The 14,683-nt window shown below is 41.6% G+C and overlaps 1 protein-coding gene across 2 annotated transcripts in view; it reads right to left on the bottom strand.

The window, feature by feature from the left end:
• grin2aa (glutamate receptor, ionotropic, N-methyl D-aspartate 2A, a) overlaps positions 1-14,683 on the bottom strand; it is a 138,301-nt gene that overhangs the window by 17,944 nt on the left and 105,674 nt on the right. For both annotated transcript variants that reach the window (XM_034895003.1, XM_034895004.1), the window contains exons 6-11: positions 13,301-13,503; positions 10,078-10,249; positions 8,750-8,903; positions 7,616-7,741; positions 7,269-7,498; positions 308-468 (exon numbers count right to left, since the gene is read on the bottom strand). In XM_034895003.1, the coding sequence (XP_034750894.1) occupies positions 308-468; positions 7,269-7,498; positions 7,616-7,741; positions 8,750-8,903; positions 10,078-10,249; positions 13,301-13,503 (1,046 nt within the window). The remainder of the gene's footprint in view (positions 1-307; positions 469-7,268; positions 7,499-7,615; positions 7,742-8,749; positions 8,904-10,077; positions 10,250-13,300; positions 13,504-14,683) is intronic.

Raw genomic sequence — 14,683 nt, forward strand, 5'->3', positions numbered from 1 at the left:
ACCAGGAGTAAAAATAGCTCTTGCTGTTCCCAATGAGGAAGCCCATTCATCCCCAGTCTCAGAGGAGCTGTCACAGACAGACACACACACACACAAGTGAAAGCAAGCACACTCGCAGACATGCAATTACACACACATCAATGTTTAGGTCCACACATACACACGCACGCACACACGCATACACACTAGAGTGTTGTTTTTTTAGGTTGAAAAGTGAACATTTTGCAGAAAGTGAAAACAGTATTTGAGTACGGATTAGTAAAGGAATGCGCTTACTCACAAGCATGCATACACAGTGATCCCTTACCCCGTTTTGAGGCTGACAAGTGCGTCCACGACTCCGGTTTGATGATATTTTACCATGTACTGGTGCATAGCGGGGTAGTTCTTCCTGATGTTCCTCTCTGTGGATCCGTTTGGAACCGTCCCGAAGCGGAACGGAGGCGAGTATGCATACGGGTTCTGAAACTGTAATGGAGGAAAGATGGAGAGGAAATAAAGGGTTAAGTCTGAGATGTAGAAATACCACGTATTTTATAAATGTCCACCCTGTGACCCAAACCAATGTATTGCTGCAAATAAACAGTATTGGGAAAAATGTTGCCAACTATAAACTAGTTTTAAAAAGTGCAGAGGTTTACTTACAAGTAATTGAAGTGGCCACAAATTGAATTTGAATCAAACACACTGTGTCACAATGAAGCTGATGCATATCGTACATAGTGTGTGCAATGTTCACAGTGATACAAACACAGATTTGAAAGGCAGTTGCTACACTGGTATTGCTGCATTTCAGCACAGAGTTTTTAATGTAAATCACCATTCAACAGTTTTAATGTTGAAATAAGTGTGGTGATATTTGTGCCCCATATGTGTGTGATCAGATGCTGCACTATGCTTGCTCTTGGGGGAATTACTAGAATTGCTGGGACTTTATAAATTATAGAGTGTGGTCTAGACCTACTCTATCTGTAAAGTGTCTCGAGGTAACTCTTGTTATGATTTGATACTATAAATAAAATTGAATTTAATTGCATAACGGTGCACAACATCACCTGCCTATTAGCTACTTTACATCTATGAACACCTAAACTACAGTGCCTGTGGTTTGTCTCTGTCTGATGAGTCCTGTAAACACAACTGATTCCGTTGAACTTTCTAATATGTTTCATCAAACTTCACAGACGGAGCTAAGGTATGCAGTTTCTTAATACTGCCATAGTTAAATACTGGATATCCAAATCATGAGTCAGTTTTCCTCCTCTCTCTCTTTCCCCCCTATCTTTAACAGAATTTATTTCCTTTTTTTTTTTTTTTTTTTACTCTACTCAGTGTACAGGTCAAGGGTTTTGTAGTAGTGTGCTTGTCGCTCCGGTAACAACCTTCCCTCAAGCACTGCAGTAACAATCTGCCCTCAGTGCCAGAAACAGACAAACCCTATCAATTAGAAGTGTGTATTATGAACTCCACGCCACACAGTTTGAGGTTTTTTTGTGTGTCGTAGTACTGAGCAGTGGTTTTAATACATGTTATTAAAAGAGTTCTGTAAAATAATATTCCATGGCATTCCTACATGTCTGTTTTGCTTTACGTTCACATACAGTATTCATAGAACACATAGTAACTCAACCTATAGGCGGGGCATGACATATTTGTCCAATTGTTGAATTGTTAATGTGAACTAGTTACATCATGTATCTGCATTATATATATGTAAAAATCTGTCTGCACACATGTTCATCTCTATTGTATAATCAGGTCAGAGTGAAGGCGCATCAAGTCTGCTGTGCATGCACTAGTGGTGACATCACGCAGTGTGTGTCTGTGTGTGTGTGTTTGCATATAGGCACATATGACATGGAGGACTAGGGAAATTCATATTGGGACATAGCTCTTCTGTTGCTGGACAATAGACCTCTTTTCACAGCAGACATTTTGACTTGTCATAGCAGGAAAAGCACAGGTGAAATTGATAACATTAACAGGCTTAGTACCATTAAGTGTCCCTGTCAGCTGTTCCAGTGAGCTGCCATGCACAATACCGGGGCCTCAGTGGAATGCAGCCATCATTGTTTTTATTATTATTTTTATTAAACACACCTGTTTTTCCTATTATAACATATCAAAACATATGTTGCAATAAAAAAAAAATAACTTTTGAGAATTGCACCAGCTGCTGCTAATGAAAGCTTGATGAGAAAATGAAAGAGCAGTGCATCTGTGTTTCAGACAGTGGAGTAAGAGTACGCAATTCCCTTCTACAGGACCATGACTGACAGCAATGCAATGCTCCCGACCTTTTCTTCCTCCAGATTCTGTTTTTAGATTCACATCCAATTTTTAAGAGCATAGAGGGGATTTTTTGATGTATTAAATACAAAGATCCATTTTAATATATACTTTGACTACATTTTTTATATATTTAAAAATGGATCTCTCTCCCAATCTCATGTGGTGGTCAAGTGACCCTACATGGGATCCTAATGCTGTGTGTGTGTTTGTGTGTGTGTGTGTGTGTGTGTGTGTGTGTGTGTGTGTGAGTGTGTGTGTGTGTGTATGTGTTTATGTGTTGGCATGTTATATCTGTGGCTTGACTATTTCCATGGGGTCCAAAAACCGGGGGTCCAGTATACTTGTGGGGTCCCAACAGCTTTCTGGGGCTAAAATGCTGGTCCCCACAAGTTTAAAAGACGGTTTGAGGGTTAAGACTTGGTTTTAGGATTAGGGTTAGAATTAGGTTATTGTTCGGCATTTAGTTGTCATGGGTAAGGTTAGGGTAGGGGGCTAGGGAATGCATTATATCAAATAAGGGTCCCCACAAAGATAGTGCCTCAAACCTGTGTGTGTGTGTGCGTGTGTGTGAGTGTGTACTGTGGTCCCTCGACTCTAGATTTTAATGCTCCTGTTTGCTTGTCCATCTCCGTCACATGCCACTGTGTTTTTCTACATGTGAGCTGTATCTCTCTCTTAAAGCAGCAGTTCTCAAGGTCCTTGTGTTTTTATTCTTCTATGTCTAAACAGTATTGTTGTGGTGTCCCTGCAAAATGTTGACTTATCAGTCCGCCTGGAGACGTTTTACCACATCTTTCTGCTTAATTAAGATTTTTAGTCTCAAACTTTGATTCTGCCCTGCGAATCTTAAAAGCAGTTCAGTCCTGATATTGGTACAAGTGGTGGGCAACAATCGTTTTTTTTAACATGTCTGTATGTGTTCAGACATGCACCTCTGCTCTCAAGGGGAGCTGTGTCCAAAAGCAAATGTCATTGATTCCATGTCATTTTGGCACATCGATCACAGTACAGATAGGCTCACCTCTATGTCACACTACAGGGAGAGTGTATGAATTAAATAACCTCTACTGTAAATAGATGGCTAAACGAGTATGACATCATGACACTGGTGGTTAAACAAGCAGTTTAGTGGTTATAAAGTGGGCTAAAGGTTGGGGGTTCAATCCCTGGCCCAGCAGTCCCATGTCAAACTGTCCTTTGGGCAAGACACTGAACCCCAAGTTGCCTCCAATGCTGTGCATCGGAGTGTGAATGTGTGTGAGTGTTTATCTGATGAGCAGGTGGCACCTTGTACGGCAGCCAGAGGTTTAGCTGTAACGTTTTTTTCTTTTAGATCTCTTTTAAACTGCTGCATGTGGCCAGTTCCTAAACCTGGTCACTGCTGTGATTATAATGCCATCACAACAAAGCACTAGAACCCCAACCCAGCACTTGCTGAAAATTGAATTTTTAAATTCTGTGAGCTAAAAACTTGCTCTGCTATCAGGTGTTGGGAAACAAGAACAGGGTGTCCTCTTCAGCAAGCAGAGACAAATAGGCCAGTGCTTTGAAGACACATCGCTGGAGTTATAGAGCCTAAAATGCCACAGACCTGTTAACTGACTGCCCTCCACTTGCACATGATATGGTGTGCTTGGAAGACATGTTGGGAGACAGATCAGTATACATTCATTACTTCCTCTTCGTAAAAGATAAAAAAAACATTAGCTTAAAAAATATAATATTACAGCTTTGTCAAAGTTATAGGCACACTTACACAAAGTTGCAATCAAATTGCTTAATGAATGATGGTCCTGAATGGTCACAATGTATTTGTTTTTTCTTCCAGTTGGTCTGGTCCCCCCCACTCCAGATGACAGTTGATGAATGTGCTATGTGTGCAGTGACATTTTTAGACTCAAGAATCACAGCTAAAACCACTGCAACGTATAGTATTTTTGTTTGCAAGTGCTGAGAAATTACAATAAAAGGACCTTTGACATATGTATTGCCATTTTGTTTCATTCTAAATCTTCACATGTAAGTCCAGGTTTGTACAGGCAAGTACGTACCAATTGGCCTATATTAAGCAAAAAGCTCTCTAAACGTTGACATTAAGTAATATGAAAAGGTTGCTCGACCAGATTCAAGACCTCTGAATCGCCATCTACATCATAGATTTTCTCGGCGATTCCAACAATGTGTGGTGATGGGGTATCTGTGGCTTAGTTTGTACGTCTGATTGGTCATTAACCACAATTTTATAGGTTCCACAAGCTCTCCCAAAGTGTTCTTAAGCAAGATGCTTAACCCCACTCATATGCCCTGGGAAAAATGTAAGCTTTGCTTTGGGCAAAAGTGTCAATGGAATGGAAGTGGAAATATTCAAATACACCATTTTACTTAAGGAGAAAGTAAATAAATAATAATAATGACTAAAACTGCATTGTTTTATCCCAAACTGCATATGACTAGCATAAAATAGGCATGTCTGTAAAAGGGTGGTCTCACTGTGCCAGACCATCCACACGCTGCAGAGCGGGGGAGGGTCTGACTAGTCCACACAGCATTCCTGGATAGGAGAAAAACGTGCTCTGGTTTTAGGCATTTTTTAAACCAATCACAATTGTCATGGGTGGTACTAAGCTCCCCACGGAGCCGCTGTAAAACAGTCGGCAAGAGAAAACTCAGATTGGAAAGATAGTCTAGCTAGCTGTCTCAATTTAACCTCCCAAGATCTGAGGAGCAGTCATCCATAGTCCTTCATAGTTTAAAATTCCAACTCAAAGAAAGCAAGAAACAGACATCGGTGACAATAGGTGCATCCAGCGGAATTTCCCGCAGGATCAACATCAAGGATATAGACTAGTAAAAAGGAGAATCGTGGGTACCCCTTAAACCAATCTTTTTTTTTAGATATCTTGGGGTGAGAGGTCAGGAGATCTGTTTGAAAATGGCCATGCCAGTGTTCCCCTCATCAAAATAGGCTTACGTTTAGATTGTTATTTTCCTTTCTAGCCTGCTAGACATGTCATAGTTGGGACCACAGATGCCTTAGGTTATCTACTTTCAGATGGCATAATAGCAATATGTCCACTCTAGCTATAGAGCCCACCACAGTTTGTCCACCACAGCCTTTTAAACACAGTAATGTTGGCCAGGAGCATTGCGGGTCTCATAGGGCAGTTTCAAGTATCATTCACTTAGAGGCATCTCGATGGGGGGGCTTCGTCCATCATTTTGCTGGTCACAGATAGCATTGTTCAGCCTCGCTCAGCATATCTTTCTAAAAATAATCATTTGCCCTTTTTGTCTGCTTCCTTTCTTCCCTACTCCTCTTTGTTTTCCCAAATCCCCTTGACTTCCCCCCCTCGCGCCATTCCTTTGTCCCTTCCTCAGCCGTCAACTTGGCCCATATCTGTCCGCCTGTTGTCTTGTACCATCTTGCGTGTATTGGCCTCTCGCTATTCCTCAGTCACCCTCCTGCCAGTTGCTGTACCCCTTCTTCCATCCCTCCCCCCCTCTCTCCTTCTGTTTCTTGTCAAAACCCTCGACATCAGTCTCAAATGCTCTCTCCTTGGAAGCATCCCCCTCATACATCTCTCTCCTTAGGAACTCTCTACCCTTTTTGTCTTGCTTTTCTGTTCAATTTCTCTACATTTGGTCTGACCTTTTCCTTTTCCATTCAGCCTGTCATCCTCCTCCTGCAAGGCCACCTTTTCTACTTTCATTATCTTTCTTTTCTTATATTCTTATATTTCAGTGTGTATTATTATTATTTTAACCACATAGTGACAACAGTGGTATGACAAGCAATGCCTATATTCAAGGAAGATCTTTGTATTTTTAATCTAAACCCTTTATTTACAAAATTCCATGCTGAAGAAGTAGAAGAAAACTCTTTCTATGGATGGTATGAAGTACGGCTAATTTTAGCATAGGAGAACCACATTTTGAAAGAATTTAAGACCAGAAATGTGAACATATGTGAAATATTTCACACAAAAAAGGTATTATTATCCACAGTATACCTGGACAATTTAAATGGTTTGAGCACTGCAATCCAAACACAATTCCGAATTCTTGCATTGTAGATAATGATCCGGACACCAACTGCTACTGCTATCATAATTGCTGATGTGCATCTCTGACTCTCTGTCTCACTGTCTAACTGTCTCACTCTCCTTTCACTATTGTAAATGTATCATTTTGTCATTTGGAATGTTTATACTGCAATTTCATTATGCTGGTCTGTTCTACACACATGACTATTGCTCGTCTGTGCGTTCTGGGAGAGTGATCACTCCTCAATTGCTCTCCCTGAGGTTTATTCAATTTCTTTCCTGTTAAGGTTTTTTTCGGGGGGGTTCTCCTAGTCCGATACATGGGCAAATATGATGATATGTGACATCGGGCCGTATAAATAAAGTTGACTTGGCTTGACTTGGATTAAAATGTGTAAGTAATTGTTTATGGACTTTAATGGATTTTATGCACTTCCTATACACTGCCAGATGTTACGAGCGTTATATTGTAATTTAATGTAGAGGGCACTTGAACTACTATATGAAATGCCATGCATACACTGCAGCATTGTTATATGATACACTTACTCTTCTTACTACTTTTGCAGCAAATGCATCTCTGTACTGCTTGTTTCTAACAATAAAAAGTGTGTCCTATTTTATTGACAACTTTGCTACTTCTGAAAAAGAATGCACAACAAGTAGCATTCTTTTACTGTTACTGTGTTATCGTTTAATGAGTGCAGAAAGGTTGGAATATATTTGTGACATAAATGTTTATTAATCAATATGAGTTTGTTATCTTATGACAATTTTTTACCCTCTGGATTTTGAAAAAAGCGGGCGTAGAAAAAAATATGCCATCATATAACTTATCCAGTGTAAAAGTGTGGGTGGGATATATCTCACAAAACTTCTTTACTGACAAACAACCTCCCATTAGCAAACTACCTCCCATTTGTTGTCCATTACCTTGTTGTCGGAAAGCCCGGTGACTTGATCAACAAACTCCTCCTGGATCATGAAGGCAGCCAGGTTGGCAGTGTAGGAGGCCAGGAAGATGACAGCGAAGAAGGCCCACACAGACACTATGAACTTACTGGTAGTTCCTTTAGGGTTCTGCACTGGCACAGAATTGTTGAAGACCAGACCCCACAGCAGCCAAACAGCCTTGCCCATGGTAAAGGAAGGGCCATGAGGGTCTGAATGAAGGAGAGAGATTAGGAAAAATAGAGAAAATGGTTTAGAGGAAGATGAGAACATACACATTAATAGATAAGAATACTGTTGTGTGTGTGTGTGGTAATGTGCATGCGAACCTCTTCCCTGCGCCAGGTTTCTGTTAAAGCCAAGAGGACTGATGTATTCAAACATAAAGACAGCCATTGCAGTCACCAGTAGGAGCATCACAAACATCATCACCCACACTGATGCGCTGAATGGCTCTGAGAGAAAGGAAGAAAGAAATAAGAGGACAGGGATTAACTAATAACACATGTTAGAATACATTTTTACATCTTACATATCACTTTTTCTGATTTGTGCTCACTCATTGTCTTTTCATGCACTGAATGAATAAATCATACACACACACACACACACACGTAGAAGACAGAACTGCATGGATAACAAGCTGACTACTGCATGTTCACAGAGCCCCCCCCCCACACACACACACACACACTTGCATACCTCCTATTTGACAGTGTGGGGGCGCACAGTATAGGAAGGCCTTGTGTCAGCAGTCCTGTCCTCCCTCTGAGCTCACAACACTACTGCAGAGATTACACTCTGTTCTAATGTATGGGAGAGCACTGCTGGCACAATATGTGTGTGTGTGTGAGTGTGTGTGTGTGTGTGTGTGTGTGTGTGTGTGTGCGCGCAGTCATCATAGGGTATTCCTGCTAAGCCCTTATAATTGCCACTTTCACAGCAGTTGCTGCACGCTGCATACATGCGTTTGTGCGTGTGTGCGTGCGTGTGTATCTCTCTACTTTTGCGCAATTGTGCTGGCTTCATGTATGTGTGTGTGTGTGTGTGTGTGTGTGTGTGTTGACGCCTAAGCACTATCCATAAAATGAACGTGACTAAGCAGCCACAACAGGGATATCCATGGTCACTCAAGTTAAAATCCTGCAGTTAAGTCCCTCTCAGGTAAGTGAGAGTCATTGTAGCAGGAAGCAAGAGTCGAGTCAAATCCCTTAGATGAAAGAGCAAGTATTGACAGTGGTGTAACCGAGCTCAATTGTGTTATGAGCTCTGTATCTCAACAAACACACACACACACACACACACACACACACACACACACACAAACACACACACAAAAACCCAAAACAAAACAAATACCATTCTAAACTCACACAAACCAAAAAAAAAGCAAACAAGACCAATATTCCTCTTCCTCTCTACAGAGTCCAACAACAAAGCAACAGTTATTCTGTGACAGTTACCTAGAAAGGCTGACGGGGAGACCGTTCCGTTGCTACGGGAGACCATGACGCTGATCCCAGTTTCCACGAACGGGACGGAGAAATCGATGACCTCAGAACGCTCCTCATTGATCGTCAGAGATCCGACGGCCATGACGGCTTTCTTATAGACCACCTTAGGAGGGCGGAGGAGAAGGAGGGCCGCAGGGTTACAGGGAGGGAGGAAGGAAGGCAGGGAGGTATGGATGGATGGATGGATGACAAAGGGGGCGTGATTAGTGAGGACAGGGAGAGAGGAAGAGATAGATGTTGAGGAGGAGAAAGATATGGATGGAAAAAGAGAAAGGCGAAAACAGAAGATGGAAAAAGAGTGGGGGAAATAGGAGAAAGTAGGAGAAAAGGATATGGATAAATCATAAGAAAAAGGGAAAATGGTCAAACGAGGGACACAGGAAACAAAGAAGAAGAAGAATGTTAAATCATTGTGGCAATCACTGGTTTTCCACATGTGAAAGGCAGTCAAATGAAATAGTCAATCATTATAATCAACACAACAGGCTCCTGAATCCCACTCCATACACAGATCCCAGTTCAGTCTTGATACTGACTGGCACTGACACTGATCCTTAGAGGTGAGCATTACATCCTAAAAACTGTGATAATGATGAAAAATGACCTGTAATCTCTGCAAATTAACAATATCTTTCATGATAATACTTTCAACAACTATAAACTGAAATAAGTCTGAATAGCTGCCAAATCATGACTGCCAGATGAACTAAAGGATGAAACGATGTATACAGCAATAAAGTGTACAGTCTTAAGATAAACTCTAATTTACCTTCAAGTTGACGCTGGTAATTGAAGATGTGCAGAATACATTTCTGCAGGAGTAGCTAAGATTTGTTTACCTTCTAAGTTGGTGCCAAAGCCTTATAGCTGAACTCCCTACCCCACAAGTTTTGCAAAGTCAACAACTAAAGCTCTTTTGTGGAACATAAGGAACAGGAATATCTTGCCATGCAGACATCTGTAATTTCTTCTCAGACTTGGCTTGGATTTCAGATGTACTACAATCTAAAAGTGATGAATGATCGTCAATTCTCTTTTAATGACATACTCCTGCACTTTCTTGAGGTGCCACACACAGATAACTGTGCACTGCTTCCTTTATAAAATTGGAGACATGTTATTTCTATGTGAATTACATCTGATTTTCATGATGAGCTCAATAGTTTTTTATGTACATATTCTGACAATGTTTCAAAATAAGCTAAATCACACACTCTCTCTCTCTCTCCCACACAAACACACACACTCTCACACACACACACACACATTTATCTTACCTCTCCCACCATCCCATTCCAGACATTGTTGATCTTCTTGCCATGCTTGCCATTGGTTACCAGGTACAGGTCATAGGTGAACTTCACATACTTGGCAATCTTTTTCAGAATATCGATGCAGAAACCCTTGCAGCACTTCTTGATGTATGTCCCACCAGCCTCTGTTGTGTTGCTAAAGAAACACAAACAAAATGCATATCGTCAGCTGATGATTTCGAACGGCAGTTGCTTTGACCAATTATTAAGTGCGGTTTGGTGACTGTGAGAGAAAACCAGAGAATATTGTGTGACCATGATAAACCAGGTCAATGTTTTTCTTCCTGATTTATTTCCACCTTTATGAACCAGGTATGATTGAAGAACAAACCACGGTTTGCTTCTCTTTCCATGAAACTTTTTCACCTTCAAGATCAGATCATTTGAGATTAGAAGACTTGGAAAGTATGCTCCCTCCCTCCGTGTACCTCTCCGTCTCTCTAGAGAAGGAGGTTCCATGACGGCACTGCATCTGCAAGCCTTGTACCATCTGTGTCTATGAATTTGAGAGCAGGGGGGTTCAGACAATGTTCACAAACACACACACACACACACACACACACACACTGACACACAAGTGCGCATCAACTTTCAGCCACCTGGGACTCTCATTTAACTTTTAGATATGTGCTAATTAGGAGAAGATAACCTCGTCCTTTAGTTTAAAAGCAACCTGGACACAAACTTGATGGAAAGAGAGAGAGAAAAAAACAGATCCGGTCGTGACTCTGCAGTTCCCTTCAGAGCTGAAACTCAGTCACTTTGGAGGAATTCTGTTGTGTCGAAAAAACATAAGCCAATTCTTGCCCCAAGTGCAAACGCCTGCCCTACCCTCCCTAGTCGCCATCGATCTGTCAAACGAATGTCACCCCGAGTCGAGTGGCATCAGTGGCAGTTTTTGGCACGGGCGAAGCGAGTAACTCCCCCGCTGCCCCCTCCCCTTTCCCCTTCTCACACAGCTTCTCTGTGCACGGTACCTTGTCAGCAAGCAGGGGTGTCCATTTGCCAACTCTCCACAGGGTGAAATGATAGATAATACAGTAGAAAACCGCGAAAACTGCATCGGACCATGTCTAATAATATAGTAATTCTATAATTTTTTGGTGTTTTTGTGTGTTTGTGAGTGTGTGTGGGGGGGGAGTCTCGCACTGTGTGTAATTCAATGTAGAATTGCTACTGAGTGGGATCTTTTTCTGTCTTCACAAGAGAGAGCATGTTAATTTGAAAAAGCCAGTCGATGATCTGTCAGCAGTTGTAAATGACTTTTTGTGTACTGTTGCACAACCACCCATGATGATTTGCTACAGATATAACTAGATATTATTCTATTGCAGCTGTTTTTGTTATAGGCGAAAAAAGCAGGAAATGGGATCTCTGATCATAAAAACAGAAACAAGGAAAACTGAGTCAAGATTCTGGCAGGTTCAGCTGGTGGGGGCAGTGACAGAGCATATAGCCCAGCTGCATTCATAAACACAGTGTAGGCCATAATACAGTTCCGGCAGTGAGAACATGTGTTGTTATGGAGGCTGCTTGTGAAGTTGCCGGGCCAACTTGATTTAGAAATGCTACAGGGCCCGAGGGGTCTCCAGAGAGGGCGGTTTGGGTATCTGTGTGACTGTGTTGTGTTGAGTGTGGCTTATTCTTAGGCCTAGCCTGGATGAGTGAATTTGTGGTTCTGCATGCATGGATAGTCCTCCATCCCCCGATCCAACCGCCGCCATGACTCCTCTCATTCTGCCTCTTTTCTTCACTCCATCTATCCCTCTTTCTCCAAATGGACACTACGGATTCTTTAGAGGGAATTGCGCTGTGGGAGAGAGGAACGCGGCCAGACGCATTGGCCTGTGAGTAAGTAGACATGTGGCAACAGAAAGTGTATATGAACTTGTGTGTGTGAATGTGTGTGAATGTATGTGTGTGTGTGTGTGTTCCTCCTTGGAGATACTTTATCCTCCGCCCTACTTCACAGTCATTCTGGATGAAAATCTCTGTTAGCCTCTTCCCTAGGACCTTATTACCGCTTAATCATCTCTGTTTGTGTGTGTGTGTGTGTGTGTGTGTGTGTGCGTGTGTGCCGTGTGCTTGTGTAGCAGTTATAATGAGTAATTTTGTATGCATGCATGTATGCAGTAAGAAGGTTGACACAAGAAATGGAGTTCATATGTTTTTATATTATTTATTATTACTGTAAGTGTGTCCGTAAGCATGTGCGATTGTGTGTGAGTTACAGTGCGGAGAAGTAACATTAAATTATGTAAAAACCAATAACATTCTATAATTTAGCAGCACTCAAGCCACTAAGTGACACAAAAACACACTGAGCCATGCTCAGTGTGTATATACTTTAGAAGTAGTATTTGGGCATTAGACAGAAAATTGGTAAAGAAGGAAGTAAATTGCTGAGTTCAGCAGTCACCTCCATTTTCAGGGGGAGGAAAGAAGCTGCTGCATAGATTGCACATTGCACCTCTTCCCATGCTCATTATAGAAGCGCGAGGGAGAGCCAGAGCAACACATAGCAGCACAGCGACTGTGCTGAAGGAAACGGAGAATGGATGATGTCATTTTGACCAACTTCTTTTAACCCAATACAAAGACATAAAATGGAACTTAATGTTCTGTAATGCTTAACGTAGGCCCGTTCAATCAGTGAAATAGTGTCATTGTGTAGGACATTAAAGAAATACTTTACCCCATACTGATCATTTGTATATCAATTACAGAAACTGTGGGACAGAATTTTTTGTTTTTCTCGAATGTCCCCACAAGAATACCAAAGAAATGATGAAAAACAGTAATTTACTTATTTCACCACATTGCATTTAAATAGCTTGCTCATTCTTGCTTAACATTTTAAACTGATATTTATTGACTATGTTTAGCTAAGGTTGAGCATTATGTTAAGGGTAAGTGGACTATTGTGTAACTGATAATATAGTGGATATCGATAACTAGGTTATCATTTCAAAAGTGATGAAACATTGCTGAGACTTTTACTGTTGATCCACATTTTCCAGGTCGTTGCGGTTTCCACTCTTAAAAACAACACATGCTACGGTCCATTGGCCTGAGAATCCTCTCTGTGATCGGAGTCACATTCAAACCAGTTGTCAAACCACTGGACCTTGAAAATCAGGCGATTTGCAATGAGAGCCAAAGATAGATAGCTGGATGTCAGACTTACTCTTTGATGTGCTTCCTGCAGGGCACGGAGTTCCTCATGCAGGTACCGGTGAGCCTTTCTACGTCCTCCACTATAACAAAAGGTTTCTCCTCTAACGTGACGATGGACAGGTGGTTGTCATCGAGCTCGGCATCACCGAAGGAGTTGAAGCGCGGCCACACTGGGTACTTAAGTGTCAGGCTGCGGTTGTCCAGTTTCCCCATCTGGAAGCAAGGAGAAGGGGATAACACAGACAAGGTGATAAATGAGTTAAGCTCAACAAGATTGTTAAATCAATAAAAACACTAGAATAGTTTACTAATATTTTAGGCATTTACTGAGAGTGTGGATCTCATCCAATATTGTATAATTAGTGAGCAGGTTGGGAATAGTACCTGTAGTATTTACACCCTAACAAACTATAAAAAAACAGTGTCTCTAACTGCTCTACAAGTCTGTAGCAGATCTAATGGTTACAAGCAAACAGGAAGTGGAAGGGTGGGAAAATGATGTCCACCGGTCAGTGATCATAACATGGCAGGTAAAATGCAGTGTGTTACCTTTCTTTACCTGGTAGTTTCCTAACTGCTGTAATCTGTTGCCCAATAACTCAAAGCAGACAGGAAGTGGAGAGGATTACAAATGTAGACACACGTTAACATTTCCTTGTAATGTTATATATGTTGCTTGTTGGCACAAAAACATTCAAATCTGTACACATGTTCACAGCCCATAATAAATGTGATTACCGCTATGACACTGGATACCACATAACAAGACGTTATGCGTAGGGATTTATGAAAAAACACAAACGGGTGTAGTCAGTACATGGCTATGAATGCAAACACTTATGAGAAAGAGAAAAGGAGTGATATGCGCAGTAATTCTGTTAATAATTCAAAAGGTTTTCAGAGCTATGATGTCACAGATGCCCTTATGGGTGCACTTAACACACCTATACTTTTGTTTGTGTGTGTGCTTGTGTGCATGTGTAATATGTTCTGTAGGAATGTTTGTGTCAGTCAAGGGAGGCAGAGAGAAAGAGACAGCAGCAGCCAGCAAGGGTTTGCTCGGCTCTCCATTATTAATGTTACAGGAGCCAGAAAATGGCAAAACCTCGCTCTCACTCTTTCCCTCCATTTCAAAGTCTTTCTTCCTCCTTCTCTCTCTCCCATTGGCTCCTCCAGCAACACCGCTGTAATGTGGAGTGGAATATCTGACTTTACAGCCAAAGTTATTTTTGTGTATTGCACACTCATCAACACACAAGAACGTACGTGTGTGGATTAGTACAAATTTAGTAACAAATGGAGGCTAAGTTACTGAAAATGTTTCACACACACACGCACGCACGCACGCACGCACGCACGCACGCACGCACGCACGCACGCACGCACGCACGCA

The sequence above is a fragment of the Etheostoma cragini genome, chromosome 15 (assembly GCF_013103735.1).
Source record: "Etheostoma cragini isolate CJK2018 chromosome 15, CSU_Ecrag_1.0, whole genome shotgun sequence".
Taxonomy (NCBI): Eukaryota; Metazoa; Chordata; class Actinopteri; order Perciformes; family Percidae; genus Etheostoma; species Etheostoma cragini.